The sequence below is a fragment of the Natator depressus genome, chromosome 13 (genome assembly GCF_965152275.1).
Source record: "Natator depressus isolate rNatDep1 chromosome 13, rNatDep2.hap1, whole genome shotgun sequence".
Classification (NCBI taxonomy): Eukaryota; Metazoa; Chordata; order Testudines; family Cheloniidae; genus Natator; species Natator depressus.
This window is the reverse complement of record NC_134246.1, coordinates 23,900,728-23,920,097: the sequence shown is the minus strand read 5'-3', so window position 1 is coordinate 23,920,097 and position 19,370 is coordinate 23,900,728. Positions and strand designations below refer to the sequence as shown.

The 19,370-nt window shown below is 42.5% G+C and overlaps 1 protein-coding gene across 5 annotated transcripts in view; it reads right to left on the bottom strand.

Annotated features, from left to right (window-relative positions):
* PTPRT (protein tyrosine phosphatase receptor type T) overlaps positions 1 to 19,370 on the bottom strand; it is a 720,698-nt gene that overhangs the window by 134,110 nt on the left and 567,218 nt on the right. For all 5 annotated transcript variants that reach the window (XM_074970228.1, XM_074970229.1, XM_074970231.1 and 2 more), the window contains exons 12-13: positions 14,546 to 14,819; positions 2,975 to 3,011 (exon numbers count right to left, since the gene is read on the bottom strand). In XM_074970228.1, coding sequence (XP_074826329.1) covers positions 2,975 to 3,011; positions 14,546 to 14,819 — 311 coding nt within the window. The remainder of the gene's footprint in view (positions 1 to 2,974; positions 3,012 to 14,545; positions 14,820 to 19,370) is intronic.

Genomic DNA, 19,370 nt, shown 5'->3' with positions numbered 1-19,370 from the left:
ATACTGCAGAACACAGCATGTGAGTGAGACGTTGAGGGGGTGGACCCCCCCATTTGCAAGCTGCCTTTGCCCTTTAGTAGCTAGTGCTCTAGAGAATTCCTTCTTTCCGAGTAAAGAATCCATGAACAGAGCTTAGCTGAAATGAAAATGAAGGGTCAATCTGAACACCTTTATGCTAAACAAGAGATTCCAATGACACCATAATAGAATTAGGCAAAACTAGTCTGCTGTGAAGCATCTTGACTGCCTCTATTTATTTATTTATTTATTAAACTAAAACCATTTAATAGGGGTTGTCTAATTTTCTGAGAGAATTGAATTTAAAGGCAAATGCCCTTCCCATCCGGCTGGAACAGTGACAATGGAACGGTTTGTCGAACTTCTCAAGTAATTAAAGTTACTCGGCTTTTTGTCTGGTGCCTCACAGCTATAATATGCTATAATCTCCCAGTAACACACTACCTGTCAAGTCATATTGCTTAATTATTTTGACATTCAAGTTTACTGCCCATGTTAATGACAGTTTAAGAGAATATCTGCCAGACTTAAGCACAGTTAATGGTCTTGATTCTAACCTCACTTTCACCAGTGTAAATCAGGAGTAACTGAACTGAAGCCAATGGGATTACTCTGAGGTAAAACATATGTAAATAAGATCAGGCCCGTAAACTAAAAAGGGAGTCTATAAAAGGACATTAAAGAGTCCCACATTTATTGTCCCAAACAAAGCGTGGTCATTCTATTGCACAAGTCAAAAGTGGACTTTCTAATTGCCAATGCTGCCAGACCAGGCAGGAATCTGAAAGTTTTACTCTTTCTGCCTCTGACAGCACTTCTTATAAAGACACTGTAGTCACACATTAGCAGATAGCTTTGCTGATGATGCTCAAGATAAGATGGGATACGTTGGGTAAGATGATGCCATTCTAAGAGCATAATTTTTGGACCATAATCACAATGTAATTATAGTTATGGAAATACACCTGGCTATAGCTCTAACAGTAGAGACGTGCAATATGTTTATAGACATGGGGCGTGACTCCTTTTTTACACCTGGCTGTACAGTGGCATGGTTCTATTGACTTGTAAAAAGTTACTACCAGGAGGAGAAACAGCCTCATGACATTTGGGTACCTTAAAACTAGAGAGATTCAAAATCACAGACAGGGAATATTTTGCTGTATGCTCAACTCCCCCGCACTGAGCATCCCCCTTTTCTCCTGCTATTTGCAGAGGTGCCATTTCTAGACATGAACAAATGTTGTATCATTGGGAATACTCATCATGCTGCAACATAATCCCCGAGTGTTCTAGTCACCGTCGTATCTTTGGATATGCCAAAGTAGTATGGCATACAGTTACCCCTTAGGTACATTTATTCCAGTGCCCTAGCTCATGATCAGACATTCAAACATGTACAGTTGCATTTCATGCCAAAAGAAAAAGAAAAAAAAAAAAGGAAAGAAAGAAGCACATATGGAAAAGTACATGTAACAAAAAAGAAAAACAAGAAAAACACCAACCCTCCCCCCCCAAAAACCCAACCCTCAAGATATGACAACACAAGACACTTTCCTGTAAATCAAAAGTAATGCCCCCTGAGAGTGAATGAGCATGCGCGCACACGAGTGAGAAAATGCGCACTTGCCTTTTACATTACTTTCATAAATTCCTACTCTTTTCCATTCATGCTAACCAAGAACAGTGCTGAGGACAGTGATTACCATGAGACAATGACTCTTAGAGTCTTAGGCTCTACCCATCCCTATTATATCGATCACTAATGTAGCTGATCCGAGAGTTCTCGACCAAAAAGGGTATGAACACTCAAGAATAAATAAGCTGGTGGTTCTTTCGATAGCCCGCTGGCTAATAAAACACGATCCATTTGGAAAATTATCTCAACGTTCAAATGCTTATTTAAACCTACTGCAAACTATCCAAACCTAATCAGACCATCCTAACCAGGAGAAGTTATAAGAACAGGAATTCTTGCTTCCTTGCCAGGTATGTGCTACTCCCTGCTTTTGGCTGGACCATAAACACAGTAATGCAGCACTTCCACATCCAGTCCAGCACTAGGAACTATAGAGATGAAAGAATGTAATTATGGCTTTTGAAAATGAAGTTATCTAGACTTTTCTAAACCTCAGAAGACACCCCAGTCACTTTTTGGGCAAAACGTACGTGTAGTTTCTTGTTCTACCCAAACTTCTTTCACCTGTCCCTATCTCCCTCTCTCATCCGAACCTCCTTCTACCACCAGAAAGCCAAGAGAATGATCTGAAATGGACGTCTAAGTCAAGGTTTAGATAAAGTGACGGGGTAGGGAGGAGGGAGATTTTGAGACACACAGAATGTTTGGAACCCAGAGATAGGAATTAAGATGATGGTTTGATGAGGAAGCTCTACAGAGGAAAGCAACAGGAAGGGGTAGGGGACATTACACAACAGCAGAGCCACAAGCAAAGGAGGGGGAAATGGCTCATCCTCTTTGGGTGTACAATGGTGACACAAGCTGTTTACCACATCAGATGTTGGCAGAGAACACCCCCCCCCCACCCCAAAGTGACTCTGTGGGTACGTCTAACAAACAGGCGGGAGGAGTAAATCCCAGCTTGGGTAGACCTACACGTGCTAGCTCTGATCGAGTTAGCGCACTAAAAATAGCAGTGTGGTCGCAGCATCACAGGGGCAGCTGGGGCGAACCACCTCAGTACCTACCAAAGGACCTTCGCACTCAGGCAGCTAGCCCAAGCCACTGCCTGTGCTGCTGCAGCTACACTCCTACTTGAGGAGGCTAACTCGATCCGACAGGAGAGTGGGTTTGGAAACTGGCTTTTGGCCTGGGCAATCCACACCTGCTTTAAATGAGGCCCACCGTTTGAGTGATGACAGTAATTAAGTGGTGTCACCATTGTAGCTTTCACCATATCGGCATAAGCGTGCAACCGGGAGGAAGAGTCTCACATACCTTTTGTCGCCAGTCGGACACAGTTGATTTTGGTCTCCTGAAAATAATAAAATACAGAAGATCGTCAGGGTGTTTTGTTATTTGTCCATTTAGAACAAATTTTTAGAATAAAATAATAAAATAAAGTCACTTTTTCCTTACATGTCACCTCTGAAAATTTTGCACCTTCTTCCTTTTCTATTAAACACTTCTTACTAATCAACTTGTGGACAGTTGCTCCACTAAGTAACTGTTAGGAAGTTACAGGGACAACACATTTGCAATTTTTCTTCTGCTGCATGTGTGAGGGAACATAGCAGGTTGATTGACTAATGGCATTTACCGGTGTAACAACCTAATTCGATAACAGGCAGAGAAGCCCTACAGTCACACACAAAAACGTATGCAATTATATACCTAATTTTCATGCACCATTGCTACAATTAACCCCACCTGCTGCACTTTGATGTGGCTGCTGGTCCCAAGCCAGGTAAAGTGGGGAGGATGGAGCACAAGGCTAACTATGTAACCTTATAAAACACAAAAACCCTCTCTCATTTTCATTATAAAAATGGAACCAGGCTACCATTCTGGTAAAAATGGCTGCTCAGCAGAGTACTGCCAACTCCACATGTCACATGAAGGTTCCTAGCAAAAATCAGTCTCTGGAAGCCAAGACCCCAAAAAATTTAATGTCAGGAGCAAGAAAACATTTCAAAGTTGGTACAGGAATGTGAGAACAATGTTTCAAACAGCAAAGATCTTGCAGGTCATGAGGCAGATAGACAACTATGGACTTGAAATCCTGGGGATCAGTGACAGCAGACTGACAGACGAGAATAAGAAGCACTTCAAAGATCTCATTTTATTCAAGTCTCAGTGACAACACACACTCAAAGGGAGTAATGCTCACCATGACGTATTCTGTGGAAAAAACACCGATCAGCTAACCACTATATGCGCCACATTCCAAACCAGAGTCGTAATGATGTGAATCATACAGTGATATGTGCTGACAGAGGAACACAGTGTTGAGGATAAAGGTAGGTTCTACACCTGCCTACAAAGTATGATTGACAGAATACCAAAACAGGATTTACTCCTTGTGATAGGTGATTTTCATGCTAATGTAGAATGCGATAACCACAAAAGGGAAAGAGCAGTGCGGAAGCCCTCGTTAGAGATCATTAACCAAAATGGCAAGAGTCTCATTGAATTGTATTTGGTGTCCGACCTAGCTCTTGCAAGCGCCCTGTTCTCTCATAAAGACATACATAAAGAAACATGGAATTCACCAGATAGCAAAACAAAAAACCGACTGATCACATCCGCATCAGCTCAAGAGACAGGTCATCTGTCCAAGAGGCAAAGGCTTATCGAGAAGCAGATGTCAGCAGCAACTAGAATCTTTGCATTGCGAAAATGAAATTCAAAGGGAGACAGATCAACTTTAAACAGAAAGCAGCCAAGAAAATCAACAGCACAGAGCTGAAAACAAAAGAGTACCATGAGAAATTCCACCTTGAACTAAGGACAGAGCTGAGGTACTGCCAGAGGCAGAAGAACGTGTGACACTGACTGGACCTGAAGAAAAATAGGCAGTGCTCAGAGACAATGAGATTCAAGCTGCAGCAGTCATAGTTGGATATTAACGTAAACAGAGCAAGAATTGGATAAGCCAAGAGATGTGGTGTCTTATTGAGAAAAGACAAGCGTTGAACGGAAAACTCCTGAATGCTAAGACCAATGAAATTTTGAAAAATGCAAAGGAAGAGTACAAGAAAACAGACAAAGCCGTGAAAAGCAAGGAAAGATATACAGAGATATGTTGAAGACCCAGCGGCTGAAGCTGCTGCTATGATAGGAAATCACAGAGCTGTTTACCATGTGACTAAAATCCCGTGTGGAAACTTCAAAACAGGAAATGGGCCAATAAAAAGTAAAGATGGAAAAATGCTTACAACTGAGGTAGAACAGAACAATAGATGGGCAGAGCATTTGAAAGAAGTCCTCAACAGACCCAGCCCTACCTCAGCACCAGAGTTTGATGAAATACGCGAACCTGACCAACTTGATATCAACATCGCTCGAACAGAGATGTCAGAAGTACAGGCTGCAGTCAAGAAGCTGAAAAAAACAAAATGGCAAGAGATGATCAAATCAGAGCAGAAATGCTAAAAGCTCTTGACACTACCATCCTAATGAAACTGGAAGAGCTGTTCAATGAAGTCTGGGAAAGAGAGAACCTATTGTAACCCCTGGACACCTGGAATAAATGTCAGAATACCCCAAAAGGGTGATCTTACTAACTGCAGCAACTGGATAGGTGTCACACTATTCTTGGTTGCAGTGAAAGTCACCTGTAGTGTGATACTACACAGGATGAGAGAGGCAGGGGATGCAACGCCCAGGGAAAAACAGGCTGGATTCAGGCCCAAGAGTTCCTGTGTTGATCAGATATTCACACTAAGGATCATCATAGAAGAATGTGTAGCATGCCAGGCTTCCCTTATTATCAATTCCATGGATTTTCAAACCCATTTGACAGCCTGCATAAGCATACATTGTGGAATACTCCATCTCATGGAATTCCAGCTGAAGTCTTCATCATCAAGCCTATATATAGCAATGTAATGTGAGCTGTAAGAGTGAACAAGACATTGAGGTGATTCAATGTGAACACTGGAATGAATCAAGGCTGCATTCTATCTCTACAGTTGTTTGACACTGCCATCGACCGGATAATGAAGAAGTGTATTAGCAACACAAATACTGGCACAGTATGGGTAGTTGGCAAATGCCTAGAAGACCTAGTCTTTGCTATGATATCGTGCTGTTGAGCAAAAAACTACAAACAAAACAGACACCTTGGCAAAAACAGCAGGCCAAAAAGAGCCCCAAATCAGTTACGCCAAAACAAACATCCCTGAAACCTATACATCAAGAATAGCATAATATTAGAAGGTAAAGATATCAAAAAAGTAGAACTGTTCATTTACCCGGGCAGCACCGTATTAGTCAACAGAGACCTCAAGGATAGGAAAGGCATCCTAGCATTCACTAAACTCCATCATGGAAATCAAAGATATACAGTAACAAAACAAAACTGAGAATTTTCAACTCCAATGTAACCTCAGTGGTAGCAGTGGCCACAAGAACTGGAGAGTTATTTAAACATAGATAGAAAACTAGATGCCTTTGAAAATAAATGCCTATGAAAGATTCTGGGCATTGGACAGAGACTTTATCACCAAAAAAAGAGATCTGAAAAAACATCAACCAGCAGCTTATTTCCACTAGAATCAGAAGGAAGTGCTTGACGTATGAGACATGGGCTCTGGATGCCAACACACAGACTCACTCTCACATGTAGAGCTGTCAAGTGAAAACCAACAGGAGTGAGGAAATGAGGGAGCCCAAGGAAAACCTGAAGAACCTTTGGAAGGGAGGGTGGAACAGCCAAACTCAACACCACAGAGCAGATGGAAGAAGCAGCTAATGAAATGATAGGGCTAATGCATCAACATTGGCATGAAAAAGATGTAATAATAATAATTGCTACAGTTCCCATAAATTGGGCATTTACATACACACATGGCTACAGAGACACCTAACTAGCTAGTTGCACATGCAAATATCCGATGTGTGTGTGAAACAAATGGCATGCTAAATGATCAGCTCTACTAACCAGGTTGACCCACAATCCAAACCATCCAAGGTCACTCAGTACAGAGCTGGGACAAAACCCACACCTTTTATCTGATTCCTCTTGGATTCTAAAGGTTGGTTGGTGGGGGGATAGGGGAGGGGGAGTCCAGATCTGAACTAACCCTAGTTCTGTGTTTGTTTTTTCTAAAACCCAAACCAAGCCACCTTTTTAACCCATGTCCACTGAAAACATACCATCACCAGCATTCCAAATACCTCACTCTACGCTACAGTCATTACTGGCAAATTATGCTTGTACCCACGACTGCCTTTCATATCCTAACATGTTGCTCTGGTCAGAAGAGTGATTTTGTGAGGCAGTAATCTGCTGCTGGGTTTTCTTAGCACCTATGTCTTTAAACAATCTTGTGCATGTCTCAAGTGTAATGAATATTGCATAAATTATCGTATGCAACAATGCTGCATTAATATGTATGCCATGTGTGTTCTGGAAGTGCCAGTATGTATCTTGCTCCTTCCTACAGCAACAATACATACATTTGCAAAGAGTAACTTTGTTCAAATGGAACTTTCTTACAGAAAAGCATGGGACAGACCATCCTTGGCCCTAGCATAGGTGCATGGCCATAGAGTGGGAAGGGGACAAAGTGCCTTTGCCTCCGTACATACTTTGCACAAAGACAAGGGACCACCACAGTTCTTGTGCTCTGCAAAGAGCAAGGAAGGTGGTGATTCACCCGTAGCCATAGCACCTCCCCATGAAACAGTCTTGTGGGGTGGTGCAGCTTGTTGACCTGCGCGGGAAACACTTGTGCTTTCTGAGGGATAACCCTCACCAAAACTCCCATTGTGGATACACACTGCGCCTACCCCTACCTCCACCCCGCCATGCAAGCTTGTGCCCGAGTTTATCCCTGAGTCATATCTGCTTGGTTCACTGACCCCACAAAAAACAGTACAACTGTCAGCACTGCAGAACCAATATAGCTGCAGAAAGGAGAGTGGTATTCATTTATGCCTCATTCATCATCACCTAGAATGGCAAACTACTGAGCAATTCCAGAATCTTTATGGTCAGCGATGAAATATGAAGTAGAATGAACACAGCTTTATTTTCAGAGACTAGCCTCAGCCTGCAACAATGGGCACAATAAAAAATGAAATCTTGTTGTGACTTATAAGTTGAGCAAATGGGACTGGAAAAGTCATTGACGGAGGGTAGACATGGAATATCAAAGTAGCATTGTGGCAGTCCACAATTAGCAAGACACTTTAATATACAAAGTCCCAAATTTGGTCTTGGAAAATGTTTTCGTATGTTTCTGTAGCTCCTTGTTTGCTATCAAGTACAACAGCCAGCTGGAAAAATTAATCAACGTTAAGAGAAAGAATAGGTGAGAAACCAAAAAGGAAAGCTTGTTAATGATGCCGAAACTGATCTCATCTGAGCATGTGCATATCCCTTGCACAGCGTAATTTAAGAAGACAGGAATTTAAGAAACAGTGTATTCTGTTTGCGTTTACATCTGCTAATTGCTATATTTAACACAGACAAATTGCACTTATTAAAAGACAACGCTTTGGTACTGCCAAAAGCAAGGGCAATCACTCCAGAAACAAGACATCTGGACTTTGGAACTACACTCCAAAATACTTCATTCAAGGAACCAAGTGCATCCTCAGCCAGGGAGGACAACCCACAGACAGTCTCAGGGATTTAATGGTTGAAGTGGAAGGTCTGGTCGTATTCCTGATTAGGACTGGTCAAAAAATTTCCATCGAGGTTGCTTTCTGACAGAAAATTGGATTTTCAAGAAAACTATTTCTTTCTGAAAAGTGTCTGTTACCCATCAATAATTGAGAGTTTGTCAAAAACTTTCCTGCCAAAACCCCCAAAATGTTTTTTCCAACAAAAAGTTATTTTTTCCTTGTTTAATAAAAGAAATTCTGATCAGCTCTATAACGTAGTCAGCCAAATTATGTATGTGACCACAGATAGTTGTAGAACTCTGTCCCTCAGTTTACACACCAGTAAAATGGGAATAGATAGAGGTAAACCCCAGTTATCCAGAAAGCTCAAGGGACATACGCATGCACACACACACAAAATCACAAAATAGAAACATCAGAAAAAATTTAAGTGTTTCAGAAAAATGACAACCATCTTCTAAAATTTCAGTTTTCTGAATTCTGGATACAATTCTTTGAGCTGCAGAGATAACTGGAGTTAAGTTCTACTTTCCAGACTCACAGAAGTGCTGTGAAACTTAATCAATGCTTGTAAAGATCTTAGTGATCTCCACATGCAAGATCCTATATATTATATGTAGAGTACAGTTTTATTATTTTAAATGTGAAAAGATTATGATTGGAAAATTAGTCACGAACTCAGGAGGTGCCAAAACTGAGGTTCCAACAGCAGGATTAATTTGGCTGTTTATTTTACTTTAGACATTTTATAATGCAAGCAGTGATGTATTAAGGTACACATATTTTAACCAGAAAACCAAGAAGAAGAAAATACTATAGCACATAGCAACTGGATTAAGTTTACATTGTTCTGAATTTCTTGGCTTTATCATTTTCTTTTTCTCTCTCTCCTCCCCCCACCGCCCCTTTAAAGATAAAGAGAATTGGCCTGGCTTAATACTATGCACTTTTAAATGATTCCATTTAGGTTTTCAAGTTCACATCTCTCTGAAGTGCACTGGGTGATGAAGAGGCAACTTCTGCCTCCGTTGGCTGCTCCTGTTTGGATGGGGACAATTCTGCAGAAAAGGGCACCAGGACACAACATATATATTTAATTTGGCAGTTTTATCTGCAACAGTAAGAGACAAAAATTTATTTAAAAAGGAAAAACTAACACCTGAGAATTGACAGACTACAGATGCAGTAAAAAATAAGGAGACCTCTTCAAACAGCTTTGACTAGGGTCGTCCCCCCCCCCGACAACCTCATATTTTCCATCCTTTTAATATTATGAGTTTTTGCTCTGGATCTATAAGGCATTTACCATCTCTCTCATGTAGAATGCCCTATCAGCAGCCTGAGAGCAGCTGCCCTTGGGCCTGTCAAGTAAGGTAGAGGGGGGAAATGGGTGGAGCTTCCTTAGACTACTAAAACACTAGTAGGTACAAACTGAGCAGGTTGAGAATTGACTTTCAAATCCTTACAGTTTATGCCCTGATCTTGGAAAGATTTACACATGTGCTTAACTTTAACCTGCAATTGAAGCCAACTGAACCACTTGTGTGTAAAATTAACCATGTGCACAAGTCTTTGGAAGGTCAGGGCATTGATTTTTAATTCCCCTCACCAACCCAGACAAAGTTCTAGTCCTCAAGGAGGATTAGGTCCACCCCAGATTGCAGCTTTCCAACTTCAGCTATTTTGGTGTAACGTAAATAAAACAGTACTTGGAATTTTATTTTATTATTGTTATTTACAATTGGAAAAATGTATTTTCTCCCACTCTCCCATAACTCGAACACAGATTAAGGCATCTTGCTCAACCTAAATAAATAAATAAAAAAAATCCTCAGGCAAAAAGCTACCAAGGAAAGATTCAGCCCCAAATATTTCAGAAAGTTATCCATGTGTGAAAACAAGGGACTACCAAGGCTGCAAAACAGTCTCTGTACTGCAGGGCTGACCAGCACTCACCCTAATATTCCAAGGCAAGGTTGGCACAACATTTGCAAGCAGCAAACATGATTAGACACAAATATGTACTGAAAATCCCACAGGCATATGTTGGAGTAGGGTCGTGTCGTTTTTCACACAATTATTCCAAGTTGTGAAAAGCCTTTTATACAGTAATATTGCCAACGGAATTATTTATTTACGGCATGTAGAGCTTTTTAAAATTGAAATTAACCCCTGAGAAGAGGAGTCACTTCCGGCCTAGATACCACTTCAGTTCTCAAAATCGGACTTAAGTAGTTCATTAGCCTTTTATGGATTTACTCTCACATTAAGCGCTGGCAGCTCTGCCTGCACCCCCAAAATCTTCCAAGAGGAGTAAAAAACATGTTATACTGTGATCAGAACTGTCAGTAGCTGGAAATCCAGCATTAAGAATTGCATGAACATGCATGTAGTACAAATCATTAGAGGCAAAAAAAAAAAAATCAATAAGAAACTCTGCGGAGTCCATCATTCCTTCAAAAATAATATTCCCATTGATTGCTGAGGTGCTACTTTTCACACTCATGACCTAAAAACATCATTCACTTGTTGGACCACCAGGTTGCAGTAACAAGCCAACACTGTCTCCTGTATTATCTGTGATTGAGTTATGAAGCCTCCTATTCACAGGAAGAATGGCCCAGAATATTGAACTCTATGTGAAACCAGCGACTGCATGAAATCATTCTAAGAAGCCCTAGTTTCTATGCTGGATAAAAACTTGTCAGGCAGGATTGATTGCAGCCAGGAAAGTCTCCACCTTTGGATGCATTAGCTGTCTCAGATGCTGGAGACAGTCAGCGACAACTCTGACAAAGCAGTTCCCTTCTGTGAAGGAGTTAGTGGGGAGACAGACCAGAGTCACAATAGCACAATATTGCCCACTTGCACTGGCCTCACCTTTTGACAGAGGTAACACTGAAAGGTCCTGTGTCTTCTCAAGGGTGAGAACAGATGATCTGGCTAGATAAAGAACGGCTTCATATGGCAAATTCCCTCATGCTTCATAGAGAAAAAGGAACATGCTTCGGAGCCAGTGGCACAATGTTACGCAGTACGTAACAATTAACTACATGAATGACACACTGAAGCCAGAGGTGAAAATAAAACTCTGATCTTCAGAGGAAGGCGCTACACGATGTGTTAAAGAAGCTGCTCTGCTTGATCCAACCACGGGAGTTTCCTTTTTATTGCCCACAGCTCCTTGTGTCATATCATGTATGCTACCATTTCCGTGGAACAAAGAGTTGTTAATTGTACTTCTCGCGCTCACACTCCCATGAACACAAAAGCCTAGCTTGTTTTTTTTTTTTTAAACTTAAAGCTCTTCAACACATTTCAGTTCAACATCTTGCTTTTGACAATCACTTGGAGGGAAATTCACACAGTTTGGAAGCAGGTGTTTGGTACAACAAAGCCAAAGTCTATTCTGTTTCACACGTGTTCTATTGACACCCTTGTCTGGCAGCAGCATCACATAGACCAAATCTCCTGTGACAGTCCAGAGAAAGGAATTCAATGAACAACGGCGATCTTATTCAAACTCTGTAAAAACAAATACAGCATTACACAACAGAAGGCAGGAAAACTCATGATCTGATTTTGCTGCAATTTGCCACACTTGTTTTGTATCCAGCTGTTAATTATGTTCTTTTCAACATAACAATCATGGCTAATAGTAACAGAGCAGACAAGAACTTCGACTGAGCACAGCTCGCCACGGAGTGAGAAGCTGAAACAATGCCATTCTATTGCCACCCCCCTGTGCTAAAGCTGCTTTTTGACTCTATTCAGAAAGTTTCTTCAAATTAAACTCCTACTGAGTTTCCAGAGGGAGATGGTATGGTTCAGTAAGCAAAGGTGATTTCTCATTCAAGGTTCCAGGTACGGAAAGATGTTTTGTCATTTCAAAATTGTGAGTGATTAATGGGGTTATAGAACACCTTGGTTTAACATGAATGGCAAATACCCCACTGGGAGATTTACACATCCTGGTGTGACATATGGCCAAATTTTTGCCCTGCCTTAAATGGGACATTTTTGTTATTGCATCTGAAATTTTGCAGGCCTAAATAACTGAGGCTGTAATTTTTCACCCACAATTATTTGCAGGCTCTGTTAACATCTTAGTCAAAGAACTGCTTGATTTGTGGATGCATTTGGGCACTAAAAACTGTAAACAACAAATCATGCCTGCAAACAGTTCTGGGAACAACAGTGAACCTGTAATTACTGGTGTTTGAAAAATGGTGTCTGCAAAACACAGGCCAAATGTTTGAAAAACTGGCCCAAATTACTTTGTCCTGAAACAAGGAAGAATATGCATATTCACCTGAAAATCCAAATTCTGCTTTTGGAGCTGCACACAGCAGAGGGCAGCCTATTACACTTTATACTTATTGGGCACTTTTTTCTACGCTCAGCCCTTAAGTTGCACCCTGAAAACACACACACACACCTGCTGTGCCAATAAAATGTATGCATGCAAGAGGCAACTAACTGCATGCTCCAAGGGGAATTTGCATCAAAATTACTTGCTGTGCGTGCAAATGTATTTTACACATGCAGAATGGTCCTACATGTATTTGAAGAAAGACCTTTTGAATATTTGGACCTAAAAGTCCAGATTCATTAAGTGAGTAAGCACCATCTGCAGCCCATATATTTCTGCCTGTAACTAAAAGGTGCAGAATAATACTGGTGATACAGTGATATGCATTAATACTGTACAGTCAAGTCAGACCCCTCACGTCCCTGCACTAGCTTGTACAGTGCACCGAGCATATGAAGCCTTCCAGCTGCAGGGTTTCAGAAAAAAACACAAACCATACACTGCTGTATTAATCCAGCACGCCAGGTGAAGCCTACATTTACATTCATATTATCTATTTATGGCATATTAGTTTGCACTTGAGCAAATAAAGCTTTTCCTTCCCTGGGGACCCATTCACAAGCAATCAACTATCATGCAAGGGGTAACTAACTAGACACAGACAAACATGTACATATATTTTACTCTTTTCTTTATAAAGGCAAATCTAATGCTGAATTACATGAATAATGCTGGAAGGAGAAGATATCAGCTGGTGAGAAAGCCAAGGCGAGGAAACATCACATTAAAGAGTTTTGCTGCTCATAAGTGATGCTGCAGATACCTTGCAACAGGAATGGTGATAAATGCTGGCAGTAAAACTGGAACGTTATAAATGCTCATTAGCCTTGCTAGTCTATTAAATCAAGCCCAACACTTTGTGTGGCTGTGGGTGTGTTTTCCGTGTCATGGGGAAGACACTGTATGGATACTTAAAGTGGCTTCTAAAGCCTAAGTAGGTAGTTTACCTTTGCAATACGGTTTGGGATACAGTATTGTCTTGCTCTTTCATAGGAAAAACTTGCATGAATTTATTAATGGAAAAGAGGACTGAATAGAGAGCACTGGTAAAAGTACTGGACAATGGCTGAATGCAGTAAAAATGCTAATAAGCTGGAAGATAAACTAGATGGCCTTTTCCATCTCGTGTTCCTGTGATATGAATGATATTTCAGCATGGCAAGGGTAGTACTTGGCAGCTGGAAATAGCAAGGAATGTTTTGTACCTGTGTTGTCTCCATTCTCAACCTCTTTCCCCAACACAGGATAAATAGTTCTAGCCATATAGGATGGGCTTTTCAAAAGGCTGCAGGGGAGTAAGACACACATTTCCCATTGAAAGAGAGAGGTACCTCTTAAATTTCGCTTCAGCTGAAAATCCCAGCTTTAACTGCTGAACTAGGATATAGCCAGATTCAGGACTAGAGGCTAATCCTCCTTCATAGCTTTTTGCATTTCTCTTGTTTCATAATTTCTTCCCCAGTAATGACAAATTTGAAAGTGAAGATTATCTGGAAGTAGTAGGTCTGTCCTATAAGCCCCTTCCCTGGCGTTAGTGCAACTAAAAGGAAAAGAATGAACCAGGGAAAGAAGCAAATTGCAGTAAAATATAACCAGCCCCCTTTGTTCGGGGTATTTCAGTAAAACACATCTCTGGTAACGCCAGACGCACCATGTACAACATAATGTTCTCCTGCAGTTTTCAAAGGAACAATGCACCAGAGGCCAAAGCAGAGGACTAGTAGTGAACTGTTTAATTTTCCTCTGGCTTTCTAAGGAAAAAAAGTGTGCATTTTTAGGAGGTGGAGGGATGGAGGTGGCCATATGTGCACAAATCCAGTCTCAGTTCTTACTGCACTTACTCCGTTCGCTTTGCTGAGAGCCTGGAAGTAGATGCTGTAGCTTTTCAGTGGTGAGAGTGGAGCATTCCAATAGCCATTGTAGGTCTTGTTGTCGCCCACCGTAAACGGCTGCGTGACGGGCAGATTGACGGGCTTCAGCTCGGCCGCAAAGTAATGGGGTGAGTCAAGGCTGGAAGCATTCTTGTAGCTCACTGGAACAGAGAAGCACTCAATGATGTCTGCAGCCCTCCGTGCTTTCTGCAGCCTCTCTTCCTTGACAACAAGCTGATAGACACTAGGAGGGAGACGAAGGTGGGGAGGGAGAAAGAGAGAGATAAGACAAGGTTAGAATAACAAGAAGCTCACCAACAAGGAAAGAAAAAAGGCAAAGCTAAAGTAATAGTGAGACAGGAAAATTTAGCACTGAAAACAAATGCCGTTCACTGGGGCCCCCTTCACAGTTATGCAGTATATAGGCCCTTCTCCTCACTAATGGCTGCATTCCACTGGTGCTCTGTGGACCAGATTCTGATCATTTAGTCTGCAGTAATTCCACTGAATTCAGTGGATTTACTCCAGATATGGCCTGGTGAAAATGAGAACAGATTTCAGTTTTGCGTATGCTGTTCGTAAAGCATTCTGGGATTCTTTTAGGACAAAAAGTGCCACAAGTGTGTAACATTATCTCACGAAATGTTACATGTATATGGCGAAATTACTATGAACAATGAATTGCAGTAATTACAGAAACAGGCTCCAGTAACAAAGGTAGAGAGATGCATTAGGGGAATTCACAAGATAGAATTGTACTGTAAGGAGGTACCCATGGCTTTCATCCCACCATGCACCAAATGAAATGGTGGTTGAAAGTGGTGATGATGAATGGCTTTTGAAACAATTTATGCTAAGGCTGTATGAACTAGTTTGAATAAAATAACAGATTCATAGTTTGGCATAATATGTACTTGTGCGTATTATATACTTGCTGCTACCTCTGCTCTTTTGGGTTCTCTCCTGGAGCAGAACTACTGAAACAATAGGAGAAAGGCTCTCACGTTAATTCCTCCATGAAGAGTCTCGTCCTAACCATCCCTATAGCTAAAATTGGCATCTGCATTGAAGCACGTGGGTTTCTGTCCTTTCCAACACTTTGTTTGAAAATTAAAGCAATTCTGGATATTCTTTCTATCTATATAAAAGTTTAATCCCAATTTGTATCCCATTAAGCTCTTGATCTCAGTGATACCTTGTAGCAATTCCTGATGCTTCTAGCACAATTTTGTAGACCCAAGTAGGGTTGCACAGCATCCAGATACGCTTGGCTTTGTTTTCTGTCACAAACAGTTAACAAAGCCTTAAGTTCAGCACTGCTACAATTGTGACAGGCATCCTGACTGCTTAACACTGCTCACCCATTTGACAAAGAAAGAGATACCACTGCAGTCATTTCACTTTTTTTCAGAGTATTCACATATGCTGCCCTCACCTGTCTACATGAGGCTAGTTCTTTGTCTAGTTAGGAGAAATCGATGCAAAGATTGGAAACAGCCAGCAGTGCATCATTCTAGTGGCTTTCAGAGGCTTATTGTTGCAGAAAGATTGGTCTGAAAAACTTTTAACGCACCAACATCTCATCAGCACTTCCACAGGACACATGGGCGGGACAACTAAAGCAGGCCAGAGAGACCAAACAGCTAACCTGCACATTTGGATTAATCACCAACTAATTTCTGGGGCTACCTAGCACACTCCCACAGGAAAGAAAGCAGTCAGATAAATGCTGACAAGCTATGGAAAAGGCTCAGAATGATGGACTTGGTAGGAGATGATCACAGACAATATGAATGACACATGTATATAGCACCGCAGTTATCAGTGTGAATGCTGTGGTACACCAACCCAGTGTTCAGTAGCACTCCAGGTGCACAACAACTCAGAGGCAACCTGTGGGGGCCGGGGGGGGGCCGGGGGGGGGGCGGGGGCACAAAGGGTCAGCTTTGCTGCTTGGCTTGTACTGAGCATGGTCAAACAACTGAGCATGCTCAGTAACATCTGCTGAAGCCGCTGCCCTCACTCTGCCTCCCTCCCCCAGTATTGGCAGGTGCTGTCGTCTCTGCTCAGAGCCACATGCCAGACATACTCCAAGAACCCGTCAACACATTCCCATTCTGAATGAGCAATACAGGATAATTCCCCTACAAAGAGCAGAAATAAAGGGTGACACATAAAGGGTGCACAATAGCTTGAACGTTTACAATAAGAGATCAACTCAATAGTTCCTAACCAGACCATGGTGGCAGAGTCCAGTAGTGGGATATAAAGGTACCTGTGTGTTACGGGGCTCCACGGGTTAGTGTCTTAAACTCCCTTCAGTCCACCCCATCCTGGAGGCAAAGCATGTCCCAGCCTGCAGACCAAACTTCTGTCTCAGCCATCCCCTATTTATTTTATCCAAGACCATGGTGGAGTTCCTCTGCGTTGTCCTTATGCCCCGTGCCATTGTCCTGTGCCTCATGCCTGCTGATCCCCTGTCAGAAGCAGGCTCCTGCCTTGCCTCGCTATCAGACTGCATGTTGCCTGGTCTTCCTTCCACAGCCAGCTCCGAGCCTGCTGCTCCTGCTCATACATAGCCTCTGGCTTCCCACAGAGCTCGATTCCCTCTAGCCTCTGAGAATGCATCTACACAGCCCACGGCAGCAAGCCTCTTAGCCCATCTCGAGACACCCAGGCCAGCAGGGCTTGTGCTACCTATCTAAAAATAGTTGTGTAGAAAGTGTATTGAAGTAGCGGCTCAGGCTCTGAAGCCAACCCCCCACCCTAGACTTCAGAGCCTGAGCTGCCACTTCAAAGAGCTGTCTACACAGCTATTTCTAGAGCACTAGCTAGCTCTGTCTACTGGCTCAGTCCTCTCCCTACCTTTTGGAGTGAGTGGAAGGTAATGAGCCAGTAGGTTCACCGCAGCACCTTTAATCCCCAATGATTCAAAGGCTCTTTGCAAATCACTTCAACTACCACTCAAATGCAATCACTGCTGGTACAGAATGAGAGGACGTAAATAGGTATCCTCTATCCAAATGAAACTGCTGTAAGAATTTTAGGTTGACTATGTAACCACCCACACTGGAATCTGGTCAGCACATCCAGATTTATACCACAATTCAAGCACACAGTTATGCCACTTCGCTTCACTCAGGAGATGTAGATGACACCTCCAAGCTGCACAGTGCCCTGCCAGCTCTGTGGCGAGGCACTGGTCCACAGCAAGTAGTGTGGCCTAGCCGAGAAAGCAAAGGACTGGCACTTGGGAGACTTATTTCTTGGATTCTATTCCTGGCTCTGCCACTGGCCTCCTGGGTGACCTTGGGAAAGTAACATTGCTTCTCTCTTGCCTCAGTTTACCCACCTGTAAAATGCAGGTGATAAACCTGACTTGCTTTGTGAAGTGCTTGGAGGTCTACTGATAGAAAGTGTTGTACAAACACTAAGGGCTTGGCTACACTTACTTTTTATAGCGCTCTAACTTGCTGGCTGGGGTGTGAAAAATCACCCCCCCTGAGTGCAGCAAGTCTGAGCGCTTTAAAGCGCTAGTGTAAACAGGCTCCACGCGCAGGGAGCCAGGCTCCCAGTGCTCGGAGCTAATCCCCTCATGGAGGTGGATGACCAGGAGCACTGGGAGAGCTCTCTCCCAGCGCTCGTGCGCGACCACACTCGCACTTCAAAGCGCTGCCATGGGAGCACTCCCGTGACAGCGCTTTGAAGTTTCTAGTGTAGCCATGCCCTAAGTAATGGCACTATTGCAGAACTGACTCATGGAAAGAGCTGCCCCTGCTGACTCACAAAAAACATTGCAGCATCAGATTATTCCTTGGAGGTCCCCCCGTCCAAGGACTGAGCAGGGCCAAACGTTTGCAGCCTGTCAGATCTCACAAGTTCACATACTGTATGAAGACTACAGGATAAGGAAGGAAGGAGTGTTTCTCTTAGAAAGCAGACTACAGGGAAGGAAGGTGAGGAGTCCATAAGGAAATCTCTCCCAGGTAATTTACTGGCTCTTAGTCAGGTTACCAGGTGGACAGTAACACACACCATAGTTTTTGCTCTCCATCAGTGTCAACCAACACTGTCCATATAGCAACCAATTCTCACCCACCAGGCAGCTTCATGAGCCCAACAAGCAATGAGAAAACATGGTCTTCCAAATACCGAAAAAGCTCTGCTCTCCAAAACGAGCTCTCTGAGGCTTGTCAGATATGGCACATTAGTCAAGGGTCTGACTTTTTCAGCGGAGAAACTGCTCTGCTGTGTCACTGCAAGGTCTTTCATTTAAAAAAAAGGGGGGGGGGGCAAAATTGGATTCCTTGATAAATTTTACAGGTTTTATACAGATAAAATCACATTACTTTACTTTAATAGAAGCGATTTAAAGTTTTTGACAGCTCTGTTCTAAATCACCGATAAAAGCACCAGCCATTATGATCGCCACAATATAAACACTGTGTGCAGAGGGAGAAAATGTGCTCTTATCATCATCTACAAGGTAATCTTTTAAACAATGTGTTCTCCAGTCGATGTGCAAGCATGAGAATGGATGATCATCATTCCAAGTCACAGCCTTGTTTCCCCACTACAGTGAGATCTCTGGACTCTGGCAAGCTTCTTTCCCTGCTCTAGCTTTCCTTTCACACTGTATGCAGAACAACTGGGGAGATGAGCTGGGGAAGCAGCTGTCCAGAAAGATAGCCATTTGCATGGGCTTGAGTCTGGCTTTGATAGATTTTGATGGGCAACGGGTGAAGGGAAATGGCTGTCACAGAACACCTGCCATACTGCATCAGACCATTCGGCC